Source organism: Macaca fascicularis, chromosome 13 (assembly GCF_037993035.2).
Source record: "Macaca fascicularis isolate 582-1 chromosome 13, T2T-MFA8v1.1".
Taxonomy (NCBI): Eukaryota; Metazoa; Chordata; class Mammalia; order Primates; family Cercopithecidae; genus Macaca; species Macaca fascicularis.
The window spans coordinates 48,369,255-48,396,961 of NC_088387.1; the positions used below are offsets into that span (position 1 = coordinate 48,369,255).

Consider the following 27,707-nt stretch of genomic DNA (forward strand, 5'->3'; position numbering starts at 1 on the left):
ATTACCCAGTCTCAGGTAGTATCTTTTTTTTTTTTGTTTTTTTTGAGACGGAGTCTCGCTCTGTCCCCCAGGCTGGAGTGCAGTGGCGCAATCTCGGCTCACTGCAAGCTCCGCCTCCCGGGTTCACGCCATTCTCCTGCCTCAGCCTCCTGAGTAGCTGGGACTACAGGCGCCCGCCCCTGCGCCCGGCTAATTTTTTCTATTTTTAGTAGAGACGGGGTTTCACCATGGTCTCGATCTCCTGACCTTGTGATCCGCCCACCTCGGCCTCCCAAAGTGCTGGGATTACAGGCGTGAGCCACCACTCCCGGCCTCAGGTAGTATCTTTAAAGCAGTGTGAAAATGAATACAAAGAACTGGTGCCAGAAGTGGGGCACTGCTATGAAGATAACCTGAATATGTGGAGGCAACTTGGGAACCGGGTAACAGGCAGAGATTGGAACAGTTTGGAGGGCTTAAGAGGAAGACAGGAAGATGTGGGAAAGTCTGGAACATCCTAGAGGCTTACTGAATGACTTTGACCAAAATGCTGACAGTGACATGGACAATGAAGTCCAGGTTGAGGTCGTCTCAGATGGAGATGAGAAATTTGTTGGGAAATGGCATAAAGGTCACTTTTGCTATGCATTAGCAAAGAGACTGGCAGCATTTTGCCCCTATCCTGGAGATCTATGGAACTCTGAACTTGAAAGAGATGATTTACGGTATCTGGCGGGAGAAATTTCTAAACAGCAAAGCATTCAAGAGGTGACCTGGCTTATTCTGAAAGCATTCAGTTACGTACTTTCACAAAGAGAGGGTTTGAAATTGGAACTTATGTTTAAAAGGGAAGCAGAGTATAAAAGTTTGGAAAATTTGCAGCCTGACTATGCACTAGAAAAGAAAAACCCATTCAAGGAATTCAAGCTGGCTGCAGAAATTTGCATAAGTAACGAGGAGCCAAATGTTAGTAGCCAAGACAATGGGGAAAATGTCTCTAGGGCATGTCAGAGATCTTAATGGGAGTCCCTTCCATCCCAGGCCTGGAGGCCTAGGAGGGGAAAATGGTATTGTGGGCCAGACCCAGGGCCCAGCTGCTCTGTGCAGCCTTGGGACTTGGTGCCCTGTGTCCCAGCTGCTCCAGCTCCATCTGTGGCTAAAAGGACAACAGTTCGGGACATTGCTTTAGAGGGTGCAAGCCCCAAGCTTTGGCAGTTTCATGTGGTGTTGGGCCTACAGGTGCACAGAAGACAAGAGTTGAGCTTTGGGAGCCTCCACCTAGATTTCAGAGGATGTATGAATGCCTGGATGTCCAGGAAGAAGTCTGCTGCAGGGGCAGAGGCCTCACGGAGAACCTCTACTAGGGCAACACAGACTGGTAACATGGGTTGGAGCCCCATTAACAGTCCCTACTTGAGTACAGCCTAGTGGAGCTGTGAGAAGAGGGCCATCATCCTCTAGACCTCAGAATCCACCAACAGCTTGCACTGTGTACCTAGAAAAGCTGCAGGCACTAAACACCAGTTCATGACAGTAGCTGTGGGAGCTGTACCCTGCAAAACCTCAGGGGTGGAGCTGCCCAAGGCCGTGGGAGCCAACTCCTTGCATCAGCATGCCCTGGATGTATGACATGGAGTCGAAGGAAATTTTGGAGCTTTAAGATTTAATGACTGCCCAGCCAGGTTTCAAACTTGCATGGGGCCTGTAACCCCTTTGTTTTAGCCAACTTCTCCCATTTGGAATGGGAACATTTATCCAATGCCTGTACCCCCACTGTATCTTGGAACTAACTTGTTTTTTATTTTACAGGTTCACAGGCAGAAGGGACCTACCTGCCTTGTCTAAGATGAGACTTTGGACTTGGACTTTCGGGTTAATGCTGGAATGAGTTGACTCTGGGGGACTATTGGGAAGGCATGATTGGTTTTTAAATGTGAAAAGGACATGAGATTTGGGAGGGGCCGGAGTGGAATAGTATGGTTTGGCTCTGTGTCCCTAGTCAAATCTCATCTCAAATTGTAATCCCCACATGTTGAGGGAGGGACCTGGTGGGATGTCATTGGATCATGGGAGCAGTTTCTCTCATGCTGTTCTTGTGACAGTGAGGGAGCACTCATGAGATCTTGATGGTTTTAACGTGGCAGTTATCCCCGAGCTTCCTCTCTCTCCCGCCACCATGTAAGATGTGCCTTGCCCTCCCTTCACCTTCTGCCGTGATTGTTACGTTTTCTGAGGCCTTCCCAGCCATGCAGAACTGAGTAAATTAAACCCCCTTTCTTTACAAATTAACCAGTCTTAGGTAGCATACTTATAGCAGTTTGAAAATGGACTAATACAACCTCCAAAGTGGTACCTCTACAAGTCTGCAAGAGCCACAGTGTTACTAGGCTTGAGGTGCCCCCAATGGAGATATGGCTACAGTGACCAAAAACTCAGACCATAACACCCAACTCCCTTTGAATTCCTTGAAATCATTCCCGAGAAGGATGGGTATAAACAAAGTCAGACTGTGAAGACTACAATAAATACCTAATTCTTCAATGCTCAGACACCAACAAACACCCACAAGCTTCTCGACCATCTACGAAAACATGACCTCACCAAATGAACTAAATATGACACTAAAAACCAATCCTGGAAAAACAGAGATGTGGAACCTTTCAGACAAAGAATTCAAAATATCTGTTTTGGCTGGGTGCAGTGGCTCATGCCTGTAATTCCAACACTTTGGGAGGCCGAGGCAGGCAGATCACCTGAGGTCAGGAGTTCGAGACCAGCCTGGACAACATGGTGAAATCCCATCTCTACTAAAAATACAAAAATTAGCCGGGTGTGGTGGTGCACCCCTGTAGTCCCAGCTCCTCGGGAGCGTGAGGCAGGAGAACTGCTTGAACCCAGGGGGCAGAGGCTGCAGTGAGCCGAGAATGCACCACTATACTCCATCCTTGGCAACAGAGCAAGAGTCCATCTCAAAAAAAAAAAAAAAAAAAAAAAAAATCTGCTTTGAGGAAACTCAAAGAAATTCAAGATAACACAGAGAAAGAACTCAGAATCCTATAAGATAAATTTAACAAAAAGAATAAAGCTAAACCTCTATATTTCATAATATACAAAATCAAATCAAAATGGATTAAAGACTTAAATCTAAGACCTCAAGCTATGAAACTACTAGAAGAAAACATTGGGAAAACTCTCTAGGACATTAAAGATTAGCAAAGATTTATTGAGTTATATCCCACATGCAGAGGTTACCAAAGCAAAAACAGACAAATGGGATGACATCAAGTTAAAAAGCTTCCACATAGCAAAGGAAACAACAGTGAAGAGACAAACCACAGAACAGGAGGAAATACTTGCAAACTATCCATCTGACAAGGGATTAATAGCTATAATGTATAAAGAACTGAAACAACTCTATAGGAAAAAAATCTAATAATCCAAATTAACAATGAGCAAAAGATCTGAACAAACATTTCTCAAAACAAGACATATAAACGTCAAACAGGCATATGAAAAGGTGCTCAACATCAGTGATCACCAGAGAACTGCAAAGCAAAACTACAATGAGATACCATCTCACCCCAGTTAAAATGGTTTTATTCAAAAGATATACAACAAATGTTGGCAAGAATGTGGAGAAAAGGGAATTCTCGTACACTATTGCTGGGAATGTAAATTAGTACAACCACTATAGAGAACGGTTAGTTTGGAGATTCCTCAAAAAACTACAATTAGAGCTAACATATGATCCAGCAATCCCACTGCTAGGTATATAACCAAAGTAAGTAAATCAGTATGTCAAAGAGATAAATCTGCACCCCATGTTTATTGCAGCACTGTCCACAATAGCCAAAATTTAGAAGCAACCTAAGTGCCCACCAATAGATTAATGGATAAATTAACCTATTACATATACACAATGTAGTACATACACACAAAGGCAGTACATATACACAATGAAATACTATTCAGTCATAAAAAATAATGAGATCCTGTCATTTGCAGCAACATGGATGAAACTGGAGGTCATTATATATAAAGTGAAATAAGCCAGGCACAGAAACGGAAACTTCACATGTTCTCACTTATTTGTGGGATCTAAAAATTAAAACAACTGAATTCATGGACAAACATAGACAGAAAAATGGCTACCAGAGGCTGGGAAGGGTAGTGAGTGGTGTGGGGGAAGTGAGGATTGTTAATGGGTATAAAAATATAGTTAGATAATCAGTAAGACATAGTATTTGATAGCACAACAGGGTCTACAGTCAATAATTCATTGTACATTTTAAAATAACCAAAAGACAGCTAGGCGTGGTGGTGGCTCATATCTATAATCCAGCACTTTGGGAGGCCAAGGCAGGCAGATCACTTGAGGTCAGGAGTTCGAGACCAGCCTGGCCAACACGGTGAAATCCCATCTCTACTAAAAATAGAAAATTTAGGCCGGGCGCGGTGGCTCAAGCCTGTAATCCCAGCACTTTGGGAGGCCGAGACAGGCGGATCACGAGGCCAGGAGATCGAGACCATCCTGGCTGACACGGTGAAACCCCGTCTCTACTAAAAAATACGAAAAACTAGCCGGGCGCGGTGGCAGGCGCCTGTAGTCCCAACTACTCGGGAGGCTGAGGCAGGAGAATGGCGTGAACCCGGGAGGCGGAGCTTGCAGTGAGCTGAGATCCGGCCACTGCACTCCAGCCTGGGCGGCAGAGCGAGACTCCGTCTCAAAAAAAAAAAAAAAAAATACAAAATTTAGCCGGGCATGGTGGCAGGCACCTGTAATCCCAGCTACTCAGGAGTCTGAGGCAGGAGAATTGCTTGAACCAAGGAGGCAGAGGTTGCAGTGAGCTGAGATCATCCCACTGTACTCCAGCCTGGGCAACAAAGGAAGACTCCATCTCAAAATAAAATAAAATAAAATAAAATAAAATAACAAAAATAATGTAACTGGACTGTTTGTTAACACAAAGAATGGATAAATGCTTGAGGTGATGGATATCCCATTTACCTTGATGGGATTATTATACATTATATGCCTATATCAAAATAGCTCATGTACCTCATAAATATCTATGTCTACTATGTACCCAGAAGAATTAAAAATAAAAATAAATTTGTAAAGATAAATCAAGCAGTTCAAAAGAACAGTTCCATTAGAACTTTGTGCAGAATTACTTTAGAGTATAAATGTATGTGGGAATACATGATAACTTCACAATATTCACCCTTCCATCCTAGAACCATACCTTTCTTTTAATTTAGTCAATTATTATTTTCTATCTCTACAAAAGGATTAATGTTTCCTGCATTAGGTCATTTAAAATTTTTGTTTAGGTTATTTCTAAGCATTTCATAGGGTTGTATTGCTCATATGATTATGAATTTTGAATACAGCTACCATTTCTCACTGCTAAAAACCTTCAGTTCCTTCCATTTATCCTTATTTTTAGAGACCACGGTTTTCTCTTATATCCTGTCACCATTTCTAGATGGACTCCTAGTCACTTGTCTCTAGTTAATAAAACCCAAATCCCTCTAGACTGATTCTGATTGTCCTGGAGTGGAATTAGCTCTCCTTCTCCGGAAACAATACTCTTTTTTGGCGGGGGGAGAGGAAGTCTCCCTCTGTCGCCCAGGCTGGAGTGCATTGGCACGATCTCTGCTTACGGCAACCTCCGCCTCCCAGGTTCAAGCAACTATCCTGCCTCAGCCTCCCGAGTAGCTGGGATTACAGGCATGCGCCACCATGCCCGGCTAATTTTTGTATTTTCAGTAGAGATGAGGTTTCACCATGTTAGCTAGGCTGGTCTCGAACTCCTGACCTCAGGTGATCTACCCTCCCTGGCCTCCCAAAGTGCTGGGATTACAGGTGTGAGCCACTACGCCTGGCCAGAAACAATAATCTTTATATTACTTAGAACTGTGTCACCATCTTTGGCAACTCTATCATTCTGATAACTTATTTTGGCAATGAATTCCATATTGTTAGTAGCCTGCTTCTAAGGAAGAAATTCACTTCCAAGCGAAGGAAATGAGACAAAAGGTTGATGCCTAAAGGGATTTCCTGTCCTTATCCATGCTGTATGGACCACAATTATGCTAAACCTAAAATATAAATAAATAAAGTGAGTGAGCTATTTACTGAAAAGTGTTATGGCATAAGCTGGGGAACACCACTTTCTGAGTCTACAATGCTTTCTTACAGCATATGGGATATGCTCTGAACCATAGACGGTACTTGCCTACACCGAGTACCAGATGGAACGCATGCATTTGGGAACAAAGAAGCTTTTTAAGAAGTTTTTGCTTTCAACCTTTGTGACTATAAGTGTTGTTAAATGGAAGACCTTAGAAATAAGAAAGGGACAATTCTACTAGGGACAGGAGCCACCTAGCTACTTAACATTTTTTATATCACTAAAGGAAAACACAGAGCAGCATAGAGAGTGCTGACTAAATCTATGATTGACCTGAATTATCCAGAAGAAATAAGGTTACTTTTAAAAAGGAGTATGATTAACATCTAGAGGTATTAATTTCTATCACTGGGCATGGCAAAGTGACCTCTAAAGAAAGTCCAGTCAAGAAATTAATAAAAAATGACCTTGGCCAGGCGCAGTGGCTCATGCCTGTAATCCCAGCACTTTGGGAGGCCGAGGTGGGCAGATCACGAGGTCAAGAGATGGAGATCATCCTGGCCAACATGGTGAAACTCCATCTCTACTAAAAATACAAAAATTAGCTGGGCATGGTGGTGCACACTTATAGTCCCAGCTACTTGGGAGGCTGAGGCAGGAGAATCCTTGAACCTGGGAGGTGCAGGTTGTAGTGAGCCAAGATCACGCCACTGCACTCCAGCCTGGAGATGGAGCGAGACTCCGTCTCAAAAAAAAAAAAAAAAAAAATGACCTCAACCTTAGTCTGAGACAACTTAGGAATATTTGTACCACTCTACCAGGCAAAAAGAAAAAAGAAAAAAAAAAAAGCTGTAGCTTCCAATTCTATTTGGTCATTGCTGTAGTTATTGTTAGAATCTGATTTATTAATTTTCTTTCTCCATCGGTGTATATGAAGCTTGACAGCAATGGCTGAATCTGCCACGCAGCTCACAGGTTGGAGAAAATTAACAGCAACGATTGGACAAAATTACAATGGACCCAGAGCAGAAATGACTATCACATGGAGATGGATCTGAGACAAATAAAGAACTTTTTGAAGTTTTTTGAAGTCCTCAAAAACTTTGTTTGGATGTAGTAGTCTTAAGGTTACACTGGACTGCCTGTCTAGGGGAAGAAGTGAATACATAGCAAATAATGGCTGCTTCCGGGAAAGGAAAAAAGCACTAGAAAGGGGTAGAGGAACTTGTTAATTCAGAGTAATGGGTAAGCAGTCATATAATTAACATGCAATTCTTTGTACCTTAAAATGTTTTGTACCAAAAAAAAAAACCTCATAAAATTTTACTTTTGACCCACAGTGTTGAAAATAATAATTAGTAAACTAAATAATATTAATTCTTTGATAAAAAGTTTATATGAACCATAAATCATAGACTCTATAAATTGATCCACTTGAGGACAGCATAGGTTTAAAACATGTTTTTTTTTTTGGAGACGGAGTCTCTCTCTATCGCCTAGGCTGGAGTGCAGTGGCGCAATCTCAACTCACTGCAAGCTCCACCTCCCGGGTTCATGCCATTCTCCTGCCTCAGCCTCCCAAGTAGCTGGGACTACAGGCGCCCGCCAAAATGCCCGGCTAATTTGTGTGTGTGTGTGTGTATTTTTAGTACAGATGAGGTTTCATCGTGTTAGCCAAGATGGTCTTGATCTCCTGACCTTGTGATCTGCCCGCCTCAGCCTCCCAAAGTGCTGGGATTACAGGTGTGAGCTACTGCATGCTGCTTTTATAGCTGTTTCTTCTCTTGTGTTTCTGCCACTACCATGAGAACACCACACTCTAGGATAGTTATTGACCCATTAGCCTGAGTCTCAGAAAGAAGTATCCGGAACAGACCCAAACCATTTCTGCAGCTTACAGCCAGCCCAGCCAAAGTCCAATTGACCCATAAGCCTGTGAGTAAGAAAAACAAATGTCTGCTGTTACAAACCATGGAGATTTTTTAGGTTGTTTGTTGTACTGTATCACTGTAACAACAGGTAACCAACACATAAAGGTGTTCTTTGTGATGATTTATTAAACTATACATATATATATATATTTGGTATGCTTTAATTTCACAAGAAAAATGTTCAAGAATTATAACCATCTTAGTATATAAATGCACTTACTTAAATTCAATGCAATTTAAATGCTGAACCAAACATTTTTCTTTACATTTAGGTATATTCTATCTATATGTGTAGATGGACAAGTTTTTTGTGTAAGCAGAGAAACTTAAAATGTACTTTGAGTAGATTTGTCCAAAATAGTAAATATTTTAAAAATTAGTAAAGTTTCCATCTTCATTTGGGGAAGAATGGAAACTTAATTGTTAATTTTCTTGCTACTTACCCAAAAAAGAAAATAATATACAATTTGCTCTAATTCTAAATGTTATACGGTAAAAGTACTATCAAAATATCACTGAAACTATAGCATATAAAACACTCTAAATGTTCACCTTATGGTAAAGACTGCTACCTATTCACCAAAATCCATTTCTTCTTCATTTTGGAAAACACAGCTAAACTACATTCCTGAAAGTGATTTGGGTTACTTCCAGACCTGGCCTGTAAACATCTCCTATATATGCTCCTCCATGCTTTCTGTTCCTTCCAGCTGACCATGAAGGTAAATCCAACATAACCTTGGGTTACGTATTTTAAAGACAACAGAGCAAGAAGTCAACCTGGGTCTCTGGTGACTGCTTTATAAGCAAGAGATAAACTGCTATTGTGTTTGCACTATCATATGCTTATGCATCTATTTGTTATAGTATTTAGTATATATATACTCTATATACACACTATATAGCAATAACATTACTATAATACAAGATAATTTATCTGCCCTTTTAAAAGCAGACCTCAATTACTTTCAAGTTGTTATGAATTCCTTGCATTTTTATTGCAAATATGAGACAAAAATAAGTTTTAACCACAAACGGCATGAGTTCTACATGTTAACTCTGCTAGAAATTAAGATAAAAATATAGTAAATCACATTCTGTTGACAGCTATGCAAATAAAAGACAGATATAATCATATGGACCCTAATTCTTAAATTAAAATTAGGTTTTCTGACTAGAAAGGCACAACCACAAATTTCTAACATAATTACACAAAAGAGCTGGTCTAACAATCTAAAATGAAATCACATTCTCTTACCATCTGTGCCACGAGAAAAAGTAACCTGCTGGACTGAAGATGATGAGGCAAACTTGACAGGAGCTTTGCGTAGTTTCTGGTTACCAGGCTCTGTAATTTCATGTCCACGATCTTCAGCATTAATAAAAATCTCAGATGAAAATAAGGTCTTTTCTGGACTTTCTGTTGTTATCTGAGTGACTGCATCAGATGACAGTTTTTCAGAGAAAGCAGAAAGTGGAGTCTTTATCTTCTTGGGTAATCTAACCAAAAAAGAGAAAGAATACAGCAGGTTATCTCCTTGGCCTATTAGAAACTGAAATCTCTTTCCAAAAGTGGTTTCAGGGAATATTTAAGTAGCTATAGGAATATTTTGTGGACACATCAATGTCAAATGTTATTAAGGTAAAATTTCTGCAGTACCCTTTATTTTGTTTGATACAATGTTATCACACATTTACTTTTATCTTAAAACCTACTTTTAATTTAGAATGTTAAATTATATAAGTTAGTTGAGGAAATGGTATTTTTCAGCTGAATTGAAAATACATTTTTTTAAATTACTAGATGTCCACTATAAATTAGGGGACTGTGCTAAATACACACAGCGTACAAAGATAAACAAGAAACAGAGCATTCCATCAAGGAGTTCTGGGAGAACCAGGAGTTTTCAAGGTTGTAGTTATATCTTGAGATCATAGGGAATTGATATTAAAACAGACTGGAGCAAGTAAATAACTGAATGCATAAATAATTGGAAAGAAGAAGCAAATTTTGCTTAAGAAGAAGTCCAGATAACAGATGTGGATACCTCCCACCAAAGAAGGTTAAGCTTAATCTTCCCCTCCTCCTTTGTGTATGCACTGAACTGAGTGACTGGATTTCAAAACATAGAGTATAAGAAGGGAAAAATAGTAACTTATTTCCATGGTGGAGACACCTAGCAAGCACTGCCTTATCCAAGTGATCAGTTAACATCAGCAGTGATGATGTGGATACCACATATGCAACCTAGGCAATGCCATTCCAGACACAGGAATGGGCAATTTCACAATGAAGACACAAAAGCAATTGCAACGAAAGCAAAAGCTGACAAATGGGATCTCATTAAATGTAAGAGCTTCTGCACAGCAAAAGAAAAATTATCAACAGAGTAAACAGACAACCTACAGAATGGAAGAAAATATTTGCAAACTATGCATCTGATAAAGGTTTAGTATCCAGCATTTATAAGCAACCTAGTGGGCAAAGGATATGAACAGACATTTTTTAAAAGATATATATGTGGCCACCACGCATAAGAAAAAAGCTTAATATCAATGATTACATAAATGCAAATCAAAACCACAATGAGATACCATTTCACACCAATCAGAATGGCTGTTATAAAAAAGTCAAAATATAACAGATGCTGTCAAGGTTGCAGAGAAAAGGGAGTGGCTGTACACTGTTTGTGGGAGTGTAAATTAGTTCAACCACTGTAGAAAGCAGTGTGGCAATTCCTCAGAGAGCTAAAGACAAAACTACCATTTGACTCAGCAATCCATTGCTGTGTACATACCCTAAGAAATATAAATCATTCTACCATAAAGACGCATGCACACAAATGTTCATTATAGTACTATTCACAATAACAAAGACATGAATCAACTTAAATGCCCCATAAATGACAAACTGGATAAAGAAAATGTGGTACATTTACACCATGGAATACTATGCAGCCATATAAAAGAACAAGATCATGTCTTCTGCAGAATATGGATGGAGCTGCAGGTCATTATCCTTAGCAAACTAATGCAGGAACAGAAAATCAAATACTGCATCCTCACATTTATAAGTGGGAGCTAAATGATGAGAAGTCATGGATACAGAGAAGGGAACAATAGACACTGGGGCCTACTTGAGGGTGGAGGGACGGGGGAGAGAAACAGAAAAAAAAACACTACTGGGTACTAGGCTTAGTACCTGGGTGGTGACATAACCCATAAAACAAACCCCCACGACATGAGTTTACCTATAGAACAAACTGGAACATGTATCCCCTGAACCTAAAAGTTTAAAAATAAAAAAATAGGTCGGGCGCAGTAGCTCATGCCTGTAATCCCAGTATTTTGGGAGGCCGAGGTGGGTGGATCACCTGAGGTCAAGCCTGGCCAACATGGTGAAACCCCGTCTCTACTAATAATACAAAAATTAGACAGGCGTGGTGGTGCATGCCTGTAATCCCAGCTACTTGGGAGGCTGAGGCAGGAGAATTGCCTGAACCCAGGGGGCAGGGGTTTCAGTGAGCCGAGATCGCGCCATTGTACTCCAACTTGGGCGACAAGAGCGAAACTCTGTCTCAAAAAAATAAAAATAAAAATAAAAATAAAATGAAAAAAAAAAGATGTTAACAACAGGAGAAGCTAGGAGAGAGGTATAAGGAACTCTATTATATGTGTATCTTTTCTGTAACTCTAAAATTACTTGAAAATAAGGCCTGGCATAGTGATTCATACCTATGATCCCAGTACTTTGGGAGGCTGAGGCAGGAGGATCACTTGAGCCCAGGAGTTAAGTGACCACCCTGGGCAATGTGGCAAGACCATCTCTACAAAACATAAATAGGCACAGTGGCATGCGCCTATAGTCCCAGCAACTGAGGAGACTGAGACAGAAGGATTGCTTGAGACCAAAAGTTTGAGGCAGCAGTGAGCTATGACTGCACCACTGCACTCCAGAGCCTGGGTAACAGAGCAAGACCTTGTCTCTATAAGGAAAAAAAAAAAAAAAAGGAATAAAACTTTCAAAAAATCACCTGAAAATAAAGTTTCAAGAAGAGAATAATGTTGTATTGTATTAGAGTAATATCTAGAATATATCACAAAAGTAGAACTTTTGAGTCTATACTATATGCCTACCATTCACTAATTGAAAAGGACAGTTATGAGAAAAGAAACAAAAATGTCAATTCCCCTTATGAACATAAATACAAAAATCCTAAACAAAATGTTAGACAACAAAATGTAGCACGTGTGTGTATGCTGTGTGCTTGCTCTCATTTTACACACACATACATTTGTGTGTAGTTGAATCTCTACCATGATAGTTTACCCCAGGAATACAAGATGAGTTAACATTTAAAAAAAAAAAAAAAAAAGTGATTAACCACCTACCTCAACAGAATAAAGGAGAAACACACATGACCATATCAATACAGGCAGAGACAGCATTTAATAAAACTCAGTAATTATGCATGACAAAAACTCACAGCAAAGAGAAACTACAAAAAACCCTAAAGCAATCATTGTGTTTACTAGTAGAATGTTGAAAATATTGCCTGTGAGATCAGGAACAAAATAAGGATGCCAACTCTTACCACTTCTATTCAATATTTTAGTAAGGTGTTAAATGGTATTAGCAGTAAGGCAGGAAAAAAGAAGAGGTATGGATAAGAAAGAAAGAATAGCTACTTTTCATATTTGATATAATTGTGTACATAGAAAAATCCAAAAATCTACATGTAACTTACTAGGATGTAACTTTTTAGAAAATTTGCCAGATACAAGATCAAATTTTTAAGTCCATTAGATTTTTCTTTATCATAGAAGTTATAAAATTAAAATCTAAAAAGTATGTCATAAAAATAGTACCAAAAATATCAAATACCTAATAAAGTATAATAAAAGATGCAAGAACTTTATATAGAATACTATTAATATATTATAGAGAGAAGTTAAGAGTAATCTAAATGGGTCTTCCATTTCCAAGTAGGATGAGGTAGGGAGCCATATACCATCACTCCTACTTTAACAAACAAACAAAATGAATGAATTATAAAAATCATATTTTTTAAAAAAAGTCTTACAGCTATAGAAACAATGAGGAAATATTACCAATTAACATGCTAGAGAGAGGAATTTGGTGATTCTAGGCAAGGGTTTGGTGTAGGTAGACATAATCTACTGACAAAGAGAAATCACTGAGCTTTTGAAGAACATGAAGGCTGTCATGATGGTGTGACATGATGGGATCTAGCAGGATATCCATCTGATTTCCCCCACAAGACATTTCCTGAGTGTTGGGGTGGTACGGGAGGCTGGGCCTCAGTCAGAGTAATAGACTGAAATCTCATTCATACTCATGGCACTATAAGAGATCAAGTTCCACTAGATGGAGAGGCCTGGGACAAACACACATCAGCTCTCCTCCTTAAAACATTTGCCAAATGTTGTACCTGCTTAAGGCAGGGGGCTTAATAACTAATGCTTGAGGAAGAGAACTTTTTTTTTTTTTTTTTTTGAGATGGAGTCTCACTCTGTCACCCAGGCTGGAGTGCAGTGGCCGGATCTCAGCTCACTGCAAGCTCCGCCTTCTGGGTTCACGCCTTTCTCCTGCCTCAGCCTCCCGAGTAGCTGGGACTACAGGCGCCTGCCACCTCGCCCGGCTAAGTTTTTGTATTTTTAGTAGAGACGGGGTTTCACTGTGTTAGCCAGGATGGTCTCGATCTCCTGACCTCGTGATCCGCCCGTCTCGGCCTCCCAAAGTGCTGGGATTACAGGCTTGAGCCACCGCGCCCGGCCAGAAGAGAACTTTTAAAGGTAAGGAATTAAAGACTCACTACACTCAGTCAAAAGTCAGAAGGGCCAACCCCAAGAAACGGGCTGAGTGAGAAAAACAGTAAAATTATTTGCAAGAGTACTAATGAAATGAATTTCCCTTGAGAAAGTGTAACTGCAACAAATACTTGACTCGTGTCCTCCTTACAACATTTACCATATTCTACAGCTGTGAGGGCAAAGAGTTTAAAGAGCTGAATTCAAACATCTGAAAGCCTGAACTGAGCTCTTACAATATTTAATTGTTGAAAAACCAAAGACCTGTCAGGCTTAAAGAAAATTTTTTTTTTAATTTCATGTCTTTGCTATTGTGAATAGCAATAATATGATGAAAATTGATTATATGTGTTTTTTTCAGTAGAATGATTTATTTTGTTTTGGGTATATACCCAGTAATGGGGCCGTTGAGTTGAATGGCAGTTCTGTTTTAAGCTCTTTAAGGAATCTCCACAGTTTTCCCCAGTGGCTGAACTAAGTTATGTTCCCACCAACACTATACAAGCCTTCCCTTTCTTCTGCAACCTCACCAACATCTGTTATTTTTTTACTTTTTATAAGTAGCCACTCTGATTACCATGAGATGGTATCTCATTGTGGTTTTGATTTGCACTTCTTGAATGATTAGTGATGTGGAGCATTTTTTCATATATTATGAAAATGATTATTAATATATTCAGAGCAAAAGATAAAGGGAAGTAGATAAAATATGGAAAATCTCAACAGAAAACTACAATCTATTAAAAAAGAAACGAATATTTCAGAATAAAAAATACATTATCTGAAATTTGATTCAATGGTAGTAGAAGCAAACAGACATTTGTAAAACTAATTTGTAAATTCAAAAAGTCTACAGAAAACTACCGAACAGAAAAAGAATGAACAGATGCCAGTATAAGAGACTCACGCGGCAGAGACATATAATCCAATATATGTGTAATTTTACTCCTAGGAGAAGAGACAAGTGTGCAGAAACAATATTTATGAGTTAATGGGTAAGAATTCTCCAAAACAGGTAAAAGACTTAATCTACTGAGTTAAGAAGCTCAGTGAACACAAATAATACAAAGAAAAACCAACTCTTGGGGCATCAAAGCCAAACTGCTGAAAATCAAAAGTGCAAAAACAAGAATGACACTTGGGCCAGGCGCAGTGGTTCACGCCTGTAATCCCAGCACTTTGGGAGGCCGAGGCGGATGGATCACGAGGTCAAGAGATCGAGACCATCCTGGCTAATACAGTGAAACCCCTTCTCTACTAAAAAATACAAAAAATTAGCCAGGTATGGTGGCAGGCGCCTGTAGTCCCAGTTACTTGGGAGGCTGAGGCAGGAGAATGGCATGAACCCGGGAGGCAGAGCTTGCAGTGAGCAGGGATCATGCCACTGTACTCCAGCCTGGGCGACAGAGCAAGACTCTGTCTCAAAAAAAAAAAAAAAAAAAGACACTTGGCCTTTCAACAAAGATAGTAGCTCTTTAAAGTGTTGAAATAAAAACCTATACTTCTATAACCAACGGAAATACATTTTTTTAAACCAAACAAATAAAAACTAAGATAATCCCCAGAAGACTTCAGGAAATACCAAAGGAAATTTTTTTTAGGCTGAAGGAAAATGATCCAACATAGTACAGAACTGCTAGAAAGAATGTAGAACACTTAAAGGGTGTGTGTGTGTGTGTGTAAATATATACATGTACACATACATACATACACCGTTGTGTATATATACATATTTACTTTGTTTTATATTTCCTATACACATATATATGGAAAAGAATGTTGTTTGTTCAAAGCAACAATAATAATGTCTTGTGGGATTTAGAACATGTAGAACAGAAATATATATATGACAACAAAAGCAAAAATACGAGGAGTAAATAGAGTTCAACTGTCATAAGATACTTTGCTGCTCATAAAGTGGAAAAAGTACTAACTTAAGGTAAACTGTAAAGTCAAGGAAGTATATTACAATCTCTAGGATAATCACTAAAAGGAAAAACAGTAAAACAAGCCAACAGAGAAAATAACACGGAATAAAAATAATTAATTAACCTAAAATAATAAAGGATAGCAAAATCAACTAGCTCAATAATTATATTAAATGTAAATGAACTAAATATCTCAGTTATAAGATAAAGATTAACAGACAACATTCAAATGAATAACATTCAACTATATGACATTGACAAGTGATGCACTTTACTGTGAGGTCACAGGTTGAAAGTAAAAGGATAGAAAAGATATATTAATCATAAAGTGATAAAAAATAAGCTTCCTATTCTCTCTCCCCTCTCCTGTGTTTCTATTCTCCTTTTCTTTTGTCTTTCCCATCCCAAACAATTGAATTTTAAAACCATTAGGTGGGCAGAACAAGGCGGGACTCTGTAGCAAATGGAATGACAACGGGCCAGAGCAAGGTATCAAATTTCATTAGGGTAAGGAAGGTGCCCATGTAAAGAAGTGTCATAGCACAGAGTATTAGAATTCAAGCAGGGCAAGGAGACAATCTTTGCAGAGGTGTGGCCGCGTGTGCAATAAAAGCACCAAATCAGGATAAGGAGGGCTTCCATGAAGAGGGAGGCCCACCAGACATGTAGAGTTAGAGCCCAAGCAGAATGAGGTAGGTGTCTCCACACTGGGGTGTCCTTACGTGGAGTGGCAGAGCTGCAGTAGAGAAGGAAAATAACTACACAGAGAGATAGCCTAGGTTGGAAAGTCAGATTTCCCGCAGGATGAGAAATGTGTCATACAGGGTAAGGGCAGTGTGGTGGGTCACTACTCAAGCAGGATGAAAGGAGTCAGTCTGACTTTGAATGTCAGAACCTGAGTGAGGAGGCTATCTACATGGTGTAGCCTGGCATCATGAGTCAAATCCTAAACAAGATAAAGGCATTCAAGTAGAGGTGAGACCAATGTGAGGTGTCATGAGCCTATGCAGTATGAGGAAGAAATCCATGTGAGGGGGTAGTTCAGCATGGGGAGTCAGAACCTAAGTGGCATGGGGAGAGTGTCCATATGTTGAGGGTGATAAGCATTCTGACACGGGAAAGTTAGAGACCAAGTAGGGAGGGGTGGTATACATGTTGAGGAGTGGTCTAGCATGGAGTGCCAAAGCCCAGGCAGGGTGAAAAGAGCACCCACCCAAGGGGACAGACTGAATAAAGTGTTTGAATCCAAGTGGAGAATTAGGGTCATCCTTGCTGGGGAGAGGTTGGCAAGAGATGAGAATATTCGTTATATAAAGCATACTGGAAGTGAGGTTACTCACTATTAGATATGAAAGTTACAAAAACAAAGAAAAAAGTAAAATAAAAATTAGATGAACATATGGTTTTTAATATATACAGACAGAGAAATAAATATTAATGTCAATAAGTGTAGGGCTGAGAGCAACCCAGTAGCAACACATATGCCTAGTGTTTAAGTCCTAGCCTCTAAATAGCACATTCCACTGGAAGAACAGGCTTCTTGGAGAACTGGTTGATTCCAGAGCTGGAGAAGGAAAGTATAAGATGAGCCTGAAATATCTTGTGCCAGAAAGCAAAGACATGATCAAAAGATGACGTATGAAAAGGATACAGAGCCAGCTTGAAGGGGCTGCCACTGGCCACCAAATCTGTATTTGGAGCATCAAAACAAATTACAATAGTAACAATAAATGGAATAAGAAAACTTGGTTTTGTATAATGTAAAAATTTGCAAGTCTGAAATCTAATAAAGAATTTGTATCCAGAATATATAAAGATTCTCTAAATTCAACAGTAAAAAAAAAAATGCAATTAGAAAATGAGCAAAACAATTTTAATAGAAAATATATAGATAGTAAACGGGCATATTAAAAAATGTTCATTGTCAGTAGTGGAGAAATGCAAATTAAAGCAATAATGAGATAACCCCTATATACCAACCAGGAAGGCTAAATTTAAAAAATAATCTGACAGTGGACAGGCATGGTACCTCATGCCTGTAATCCCAGCACTTTGGGAGGCCAAGGTGGGGGGATCATAAGGTCAGGAGTTCAAGACCAGCCTGACCAATATGGTGAAACCCCATCTCTACTGAAAATACAAAAACTAGCTGGGTGTGGTGGTGTGCACCTGTAGTACCAGCTACTCAGGAGGATGAGGCAGGAGAATCGCTTAAATGCAGGAGGTGGAGGTTGCATTGAGCCGAAATCGCGCTACTGAGCCAAGATCGCGCTACTGCACTCCAGCCTGGGTGACAGAGTGAGACTCCATCTCAAAAAAATAAAAAAATAAATACTGACAGTATAAATGCTGATGAGGATGTGGAGGAACTTGATCTCTCATACATAGTTATTGGAAATACAAAATGTTATAACCACTCTGGAAAACACTCTGGCAGTTTCCTATAAAATTAAACATATACTTACATATAACCCAATAATCACACTCCTGGGTATTAATCCCAGTGCAGTTTCTCAACCTCAGCACTGACATTTTGAAACAATTCTTTGTTATGGAGGACTGTCTTGTGCATTCTAGGATATTCCACAGCACCTCTGTCTTTTATTTACTAGACACCAGTAGCATCTCTTTCCTAGTCACTACAATCAAAAATGTCTTCAGACATTTCTCATGTTCCCTGAGGGGTAAAATCACTTCTAGTTGAGACCCACTGTCATAGAGAAATAAAAAACTTACGGTCATGTAATAACAAATACATGAGGGATTCCCAGGCAAGATGGCCAAATAGAACAGCACCAGTCTGCAGCTTCTAGCAAGGCCAACACAGAAGGGAGGTGATTTCTGCATTTTCAACTGAGGTACCCAGTTCATCTCATTGAGACTGCTTAGACAGTGGGTACAGCCCACAGAGGGTGAGCAGCAGCAGGGTGGGGTGTTGCATCACTTGGCAAGCACAAGGGGTTGGGGAACTCCCTCCTCTAGCCAAGGGAAGCCATGAGGGACTGTGCTGCGAGGAACAGTGCATTCCGGCCCGGATACTACGCTTTTCCCACGGTCTTCGAAACCCACAGACCAGGAGATTCCCTTGGGTGCCTATGCCACCAGGGCCCTGGGTTTCAAGCACAAAACTGGGCTGCCATTTGGGCAGACACTGAGATAGTTGCAGGAGTTTTTTTTTTTTCATACCCCAGTGGCGCCTGAAATGCCAGCAAGACAGAACCGTTCACTCCTCTGGAAAGGGGGCTGAAGCCAGGGAGGCAAGTGGTCTAGCTCAGTGGATCCCACCCCCAAGGAGTCCAGCATGCTAAAATTCACTGGCTTGAAATTCTCACTGCCAGCACAACAGCCTTAAGTCGACCTGGGATGCTCCAGCTTTGTGAGGGGAGGGGCGTCCACCATTACTGAGGCTTGAGTAGGCAGTTTTCCCCTCATAGTGTAAACAAAGCTGCCATGAATTTCAGACTGGGTGGAGCCCAACGCAGCACGGCAAAGCCACTGTAGCCAGACTGCCTGTCTAGATTCCTCCTTTCTGGGCAGGGCATCTCTGAAAGAAAGGCAGCAGCCCCAGTCAGGTGCTTATAGCTAAAACTCCAATCTCCCTGGGACAGAGCACCTGGGGGAAGGGGCAGCTGTGGGCGCAGCTTCAGCAGACTTAAACGTTCCTGCCTGCCAGCTCTGAATAGAGCAGCAGATCTTCTAGTATAGCCCTAGAGCTCTGCTAAGGGACAGACTGCCTCCACAAGTGGGTCCCTGACCCCCATGCCTCCTGGTGGGGAGACACCTCCCAGCAGAGGTCGACAGAAACCTCACACAGGAGAGCCCTGGCTGGCATCTAGCGGATGCCCCTCTGGGACGAAACTTCCAGAGGTAGGAGAAGGCAGCAAGCGTTGCTGTTCTGCAGCCCCCATTGGTGATACCCAGGCAAACAGGGTCTGGAGTGGACCCCCAGCAAACTCCAGCAGACCTGCAGCAGAGAGGCCTGTTAGAAGGAAAACTAACAAACAGAAAGCAAAAGCCTCAACATCAACAAAAAGAACGACCACACAAAAACTCCATCTGAAGTTCACCAACAGTAAAGACCAAACGTAGATAAATCCACAAAGATGAGGAAAAACCAGTGCAAAAAGGCTGAAAATTCCAAAAACCAGGATGCCTCTTCTCCACCAAAGGATCACAACTCTCACCAGCAACAAAACTGGATGGAGAATGAGTTTGACGAATTGACAGAAGTAGGTTTTAGAAGATGGGTAATAACAAACTCCTCCAAGCTAAAGGAGCATGTTCTAACCCAATGCAAGGAAACTAAGAATCTTGATAAAAGGTTAGAGGAATTGCTAACTAGAATAACTAGTTTAGAGATGAACATAAATGACCTGATGGAGCTGAAAAACACAGCACGAGAAAGTTGAGAAGCATACACAAGTATCAATAGCTGAATCAATCAACCGGAAGAAAGGATATCAGAGACTAAAGATCAACTTAATGAAATAAAGTGTGAAGACAAGATTAGAGAAAAAAGAATGAAAAGGAACAAACAAAGCCTCCAAGAAATATGGGACTATGTGAAAAGACCAAGCCTATGTTTGATTGGTATACCTGAAAGTGACGAGGAGAATGGAACCAAGTTGGAAAACACTCTTCAGCATATTATCCAGGAGAACTTCCCCAACCTAGTAAGACAGGACCACATTCAAATTCAGGAAATACAGAGAACACCACAAAGATACTCCTCAAAAAGAGCAACCCCAAAACACATAATCGTCAGATTCACCAAGGTTGAAATGACGGAAAAAATATTAAGGGCAGCCAGAGACAAAGGTCAGGTTACCCACAAAGGGAAGCCCATCAGACTAACAGCAGATCTCTCGGCCGAAACCCTACAAGGCAGAAAAGAGTGGGGGCCAATATTCAATATTCTTCAAGAAAAGAATTTTCAACTCAGAATTTCATATCCAGTCAAACTAAGCATCATAAGTGAAGGAGAAATAAAATCCTTTACAGACACGCAAATGCTGAGGGATTTTGTCACCACCTGGCCTGCCTTACAAGAGTTCCTGAAGGAAGCACCAAATATGGGAAGGCAAAACCAGTACCAGCCACTGCAAAAAGAAAAAAAAAATGTAAAGACCATCAACACTATGAAGAAACTACATCAACTAATGGGCAAAATAACCAGCTAGCATCATAATGACAAGACCAAATTCACACCTAACAATAGTAACCTTAAATGTAAATGAGCTACACGCCCCAATTAAAATGCACAGACTGGCAAACTGGATAGAGTCAAGACCCATTGGTGTGCTGTATTCAGGAGACCCATCTCACATGCAAAGACACACATAGGTTCAAAATAAAGGAATGGAGGAAGATTTACCAAGCAAATGGAAAGCCAAACAAACAAACAAACAAGCAAAAAAAAAAAAAAAAGGGGGGGGGGTTGAAATCCTAGTCTCTGATAAAACAGACTTTACACCAACAAAGATAAAAAAAAGAAAAAGAAGGGCATTACATAATAGTAAAGGGATCAATGCAACAAGAAGAGCTAACTATCCTGAATATATATGCGCCCAATACAAGAGCACCCAGATTCATAAAGCAAGTTCTTAGAGACCTACAAAGAGACTTAGACTCCCACATGGTAATAGTGGGAGACTTTAATGCCCCATTGTCAATATTAGACAAATCAACAGGACAGAAAATTAACAAGGATATTCAGGACTTGAACTCAGCTCTGGACCAAGCAGACCTAATAGACATCTACAGAACTCTATATCCGAAATAAACAGAATATACATTCTTCTCAGTACTACATAGCACTTATTCTAAAATTGACAACATAATTGGAAGTAAAACACTCCTCAGCAAATGCAAAAGAATGAAAATCATAACAAACAGTCTCTCAGACCACAGTGAAATCAAATTAGAACTCAGGACTAAGAAACTCACTTGGATGGGTGCGGTGGCTCATGCCTGTAATCCCAGCATTTTGGGAGTCCGAGGCGGGTGGATCATGAGGTCAGGAGATCAAGACCATCCTGGCTAACACAGTGAAACTCCATCTCTACTAAAAATACAAAAAGAAATTAGCCAGGCGTGGTGGCGGGCGCCTATAGTCCCAGCTACTTGGGAGGCTGAGGCAGGAGAATGGCGTGAACCCAGGAGGCAGAGCTTGCAGTGAGCCGAGATTGCACCACTGCAATCTCGGTGACAGAGTGGGTGACAGAGCAAGCAGCCTGGGTGACAGAGCCTGGGTGACAGAGCAAGACTTGGTATAAAAAGAAAGGGAGGGAGGGAGGAAGGGAGGGAGGGAACCAACTCACTCAAAACCACACAACACATGGAAACTGAATAACCTGCTCCTGGAAGGAAGGAAGGAAGGAAGGAAGGAAGGAAGGAAGGAAGGAAGGAAGGAAGGAAGGAAGGAAGGAAGGAAGGAAAGAAGGAAACTAACTCACTCAAAACTGCACAACTACATGGAAACTGAATAACCTGCTCCTGAATGACTACTGGGTAAATAACGAAATTAAGGCAGAAATAAATAAGTTATATGAAAACAATGAGAACAAAGACACAATGTACCAGAATTTCTGGGACACATTTAAAGCAGTGTTTAGAGGGAAATTTATAACACTAAATGCCCACAGGAAAAAGCAGGAAAGATCTAAAATTGACACCCTAACATCACAATTAAAATAACTAGAGAAGTGAAAGCAAATTCAAAAGCTAGCAGAAGACAAGAAATAACTAAGATCAGAGCAGAACTGAAGGGGATAGAGACACTTTTGAAAAACCCTTCCCAAAGGAAAAAAAAAAAAAAATCAATGAATCCAGGAGTTGGTTTTTTGAAAAGATTAACAAAATAGGTAGACCCTAGCCAGAATAATAAAGAAGAAAAGAGAGAAGAATCAAATAGACACAATAAAAAATGATAAAGGGGAGATCACCACCGATCCCACAGAAATACAAACTACCATCACAGAATACTATAAACACCTCTACGCAAATAAACTAGAAAATCTAGAAGAAATGGATAAATTCCTGGACACTTACACTCTCCCAAGACTAAACCAGGAAGAAGTCAAATCCCTGAATAGACCAATGACAAGTTCTGAAATTGAGGCAGTAATAGCCTACCAACCAAGAAAAGCCCAGGACCAGATGGATTCACAGCTGAATTCTACCAGAGGTACAAAGAGGAGCTGGTACCATTCCTTCTGAAACTATTCCAAACAACAGAAAAAGAGGGACTCCTCCCTAACTCATTTTATGAGGCCAGCATCATCCTGATACCAAAACCTGGCAGAGACACAACAAAAAAGAAAATTTCAGGCCAATATCCCTGATAAACATTGATGCAAAAATCCTCAATAAACTACTGGCAAAACGAATCCAGCAGCACATTAAAAAGCTTACCCACCAAGATCAAGTTGGCTTCATCCCTGGTATGTAAGGCTGGTTCAACACACACAAATCAATAAATGTAATCCATCACATAAACAGAACCAATAACAAAAAAACACATGATTATCTCAACAGATGCAGAAAAGGCCTTCAATAAAATTCAACACCCCTTCATGCTAAAAACACTCAATAAACTAGGTATTGATTGAACATATCTAAAAAAAAATAAGAGCTATTTGTGACAAACCCACAGCCAATATCATACTGAATGGGCAAAAGCTGTAAGCATTCCCTTTGAAAACTGACACAACACAAGGATGGCCTCTCTCACCACTCCTATTCAACATAGTATTGGAAGTTCTGGCCAGGGCAATTAGGCAAGAGAAAGAAATAAAGCATATTCAAATAGGAAGAGAGGAAGTCAAATTATCTCTGCTTGCAGATGACATGATTGTATAATATTTAGAAAACTCCATCATCTCAGCCCAAAAACTCCTTAAGCTGATAGGCAACTTCAGCAAAGTCTCAGGATACAAAATCAATGTGCAAAAATCACAAGCATTCCTCTACACCAATAATAGAGAGCCAAATCATGAGCAAACTCTCATTCACAATTCTTACAAACAGAATAAAATACCAAGGAATACAACATTCGATGGATGCGAAGGACCTCTTCAAGGAGAACTACAAACCACTGCTCAAGGAAATGAGAGGACACAAACAAATGGAAAACATTCCATGCTCATGGATCGGAAGAATCAATATTGTGAAATGGCCATACTGTCCAAAGTAATTTATAGATTCAATGCTATCCTCATCAAGCTACCATTGACTTTCTTCACAGAATTAGAAAAAATGACTTTAAATTTCATATAGAACCAAAAAAGAGCCCGTATAGCCAAGACAATCCTAAGCAAAAAGAACAAAGCTGGAGGCATCATAATATCAGACTTCAAACTATACTACAAGGCTACAGGAACCAAAACAGCATGGTACTGGTACCAAAACCGATACATAGACCAATGGAACAGAGCAGGGGCTTCAAAAATAACACCACACATCTACAACCATCTGATCTTTGACAAACCTGACAAAAACAAACAATGGGGAAAGGACTCCCTATTTAATAAATGGTGTTGGGAAACCTGGCTAGCCATATGCAGAAAACTGAAACAGGATCCCTTCCTTACACCTTATACAAAAATTAACTCAAGATGGATTAAAGACTTAAACATAAGACCTAAAACCATAAAAACCCTAGAAAAAAACCTAGGCAATACCATGGGCAAAGAGTTCATGACTAAAATACCAAAAGCAATGGCAACGAAAGCCAATATTGACAAATGAGATCTAATTAAACTAAAGAGCTTCTGCACAGCAAAAGAAACTATCATTAGAGTGAACAGGCAACCTACAGAACGGTAGAAAATTTTTGCAATCTATGCATCTGAAAAAGGGCTGAGATCCACACAATTGGAAGTAAAACACTCCTCAGCAAATGCAAAAGAACGAAAATCAAAGAAACTTAATTTACTTAAGAATGAAAACAAGGAACTTAAACAAATTTACAAGAAAAAACCAACTCCATCAAAAAGTGAGCGAAGTATATAAACAGACACTTTTCAAAAGAAGACATTTATGCAGCCAACAAACATGAAAAAAAGCTCATCATCACTGGTCATTAGAGAAATGCAAATCAAATCCACAATGAGAAACCATCTCATGCCAGTTAGAATGGCAATCATTAAAAAGTCTGGAAACAACAGATGCTGGAAAGGATGTGGAGAAACAGGAATGCTTTTACACTGTTGGTGGGAGTGTAAATTAGTTCAACCATTGTGGAAGGCAGTGTGGTGATTCCTCAAGGATCTAGAACTAGAAATACCATTTGATCCAGCAATCCCATAACTGGGTATATACCCCAAGGATTATAAATCATTCTACTATAAAGACACATGCACATGTATGTTTATTGCAGCATTATTCACAACAGCAAAGACTTGGAACCAACCCAAATCCCCATCAATGTTAGACTGGATAAAGAAAATGTGGCACATATACACCATGTAATACTATGCAGCCATAAAAAAGAATGCGTTCATGTCCTTTGGAGGGACATGGATGAAGCTAGAAACCATCATTCTCAGCAAACTAACACAGGGATAGAAAACCAAACACTGCATGTTCTCACTCATAAGTGGGAGTTGAGAACATATGGGCACAGGGAGGGGAACATCACACACTGGGGCCTGTCAAGGGGTGGGAGACAAGGGGATACAGAACATTAGGAGAAATACCTAATGTAGATGATGAGTTGATGGGTACAGCAAACCACCATGGCACATGTATACCTATGTAACAAACCTGCACGCTCTGCACATGCTTAAAGTATATAAAAAAGAAAGTACATGAATGTTCATAACAGCTTTATTAGTAATAAGCATTGGAAACGATGTCCTTCAACAGGTGAATGGATAAAGACACTGTATAAATTCCATATAATGGAATACTGAGCAATACAAGGAAATTAACTACCGATACACACAAGTTGAATGGATCTCCAGGTCAGTACACTGAGTAAGAAAAATACAACTCAAAGTTTACATGTTATATTCCACCTATATAACATGTTGGATTCCATCTACATAACTTCTCAAAATGACAAAATTATACAGTAATCACTGGCTTTCGGGGGTTAAAGAAGGCTGGGTTGAGGGAACGGGGTGTGACTAGAAAAGGGGAGGCACAAGGGAATTCCTTCACAGTGACAGAGCACTTCTGTATCTTGATTATGATGGTGGTTACATGAAGCTATACGTGTGATTAAATTTTACAGAATCATACACATATCCATTAGAATAACAGAGTGCATGCAAAAACTTGTGAAATCTGATTAACGTCTAGTCCAGTTGACTGTATTGTGCCAATATCAATGTACTGGTTTTGATAATGCATTATAATTATGTAAGACATTACCAATGGAGAAGCTGAGTGGGGACCTCCCTTGGCTATTTTTGTAACCTCTCGTGAGTCACACATTTTTCTTGTGAGTCTATATGTATTTTCAAATAACAAGTTAAAAAGAAAAAAGGTAGCAATAGATCATAAGTCATTGAATAAAATAAAAAAGATTCTGTACAGATATAAATAAACAAATAAGTACATTTGCTGAGGAATAAGATGTTTACATAATTTAAATGTACCTTTCCATAAAACACTTAATTACAAAACGGAAAAGAGTAGCTTGTTTGGGGTATTAAGGTGCCTAAGAGCTTTCATGCCTACTGTGGGATGAAAAGGTACCTAACAGCCACAACCTTATTGAGTTTTAAAATGATAAAGGCACCTAACAGCCACAACCTTATTGAGTAAAGGTACCTAACAGTCACAACCTTATTGAGTAAAGGTACCTAACAGCCACAACCTTATTGAGTAAAGGTATCTAACAGTCACAACCTTATTGAGTTTTATTTTTTTTTAATTTTTTTAATTTTTTAAATTAATTAATTAATTATTATTATTATTATACTTTAAGTTCTAGGGTACATGTGCATAATGTGCAGGTTTGTTACATATGTATACTTGTGCCATGTTGCTGTGCTGCACCCATCAACTCGTCAGCACCCATCAACTCGTCATTTACATCAGGTATAACTCCCAATGCAATCCCTCCTCCCTCCCCCCACCATGATAGGCCCCGGTGTGTGATGTTCCCCTTCCCGAGTCCAAGTGATCTCATTGTTCAGTTCCCACCTAGGAGTGAGAACATGCGGTGTTTGGTTTTCTGTTCTTGTGATAGTTTGCTAAGAATGATGGTTTCCAGCTGCATCCATGTCCCTACAAAGGACACAAACTCATCCTTTTGTATGGCTGCATAGTATTCCATGGTGTATATGTGCCACATTTTCTTAATCCAGTCTGTCACTGATGGACATTTGGGTTGATTCCAAGTCTTTGCTATTGTGAATAGTGCCGCAATAAACATACGTGTGCATGTGTCTTTAGAGCAGCATGATTTATAATCCTTTGGGTATATACCCAGTAATGGGATGGCTGGGTCATATGGTACATCTAGTTCTAGATCCTTGAGGAATCACCATACTGTTTTCCATAATGGTTGAACTAGTTTACAATCCCACCAACAGTGTAAAAGACCTAATACCATAAAAACCCTAGAGAAAAACCTAGGTAGTACCATTCAGGACACAGGCATGGGCGAAGACTTCATGTCTAAAACACCAAAAGCAACGGCAGCAAAAGCCAAAATTGACAAATGGGATCTAATTAAACTAAAGAGCTTCTGCACAGCAAAAGAAACTACCATCAGAGTGAACAGGCAACCTACAGAATGGGAGAAAATTTTTGCAATCTACTCATCTGACAAAGGGCTAATATCCAGAACCTACAAAGAACTCAAACAAATTTACAAGAAAAAAACAACCCCATCAAAAAGTGGGCAAAGGATATGAACAGACATTTCTCAAAAGAAGACATTCATA

General features: G+C 39.9%; 1 protein-coding gene across 9 annotated transcripts in view; it reads right to left on the reverse strand.

Moving 5' to 3' along the window:
• The window catches only part of ALMS1 (ALMS1 centrosome and basal body associated protein), a 221,754-nt gene that overhangs the window by 75,784 nt on the left and 118,263 nt on the right, over window positions 1-27,707 (reverse strand). For all 9 annotated transcript variants that reach the window (XR_012422187.1, XR_010580408.1, XR_012422190.1 and 6 more), the window contains one exon: window positions 9,306-9,547. Coding sequence is in view for 4 of the 9 variants with exons in the window: in XM_065526944.2 (XP_065383016.1) it covers window positions 9,306-9,547 (242 nt within the window). In the remaining 5 variants the exon portion in view is untranslated. The remainder of the gene's footprint in view (window positions 1-9,305; window positions 9,548-27,707) is intronic.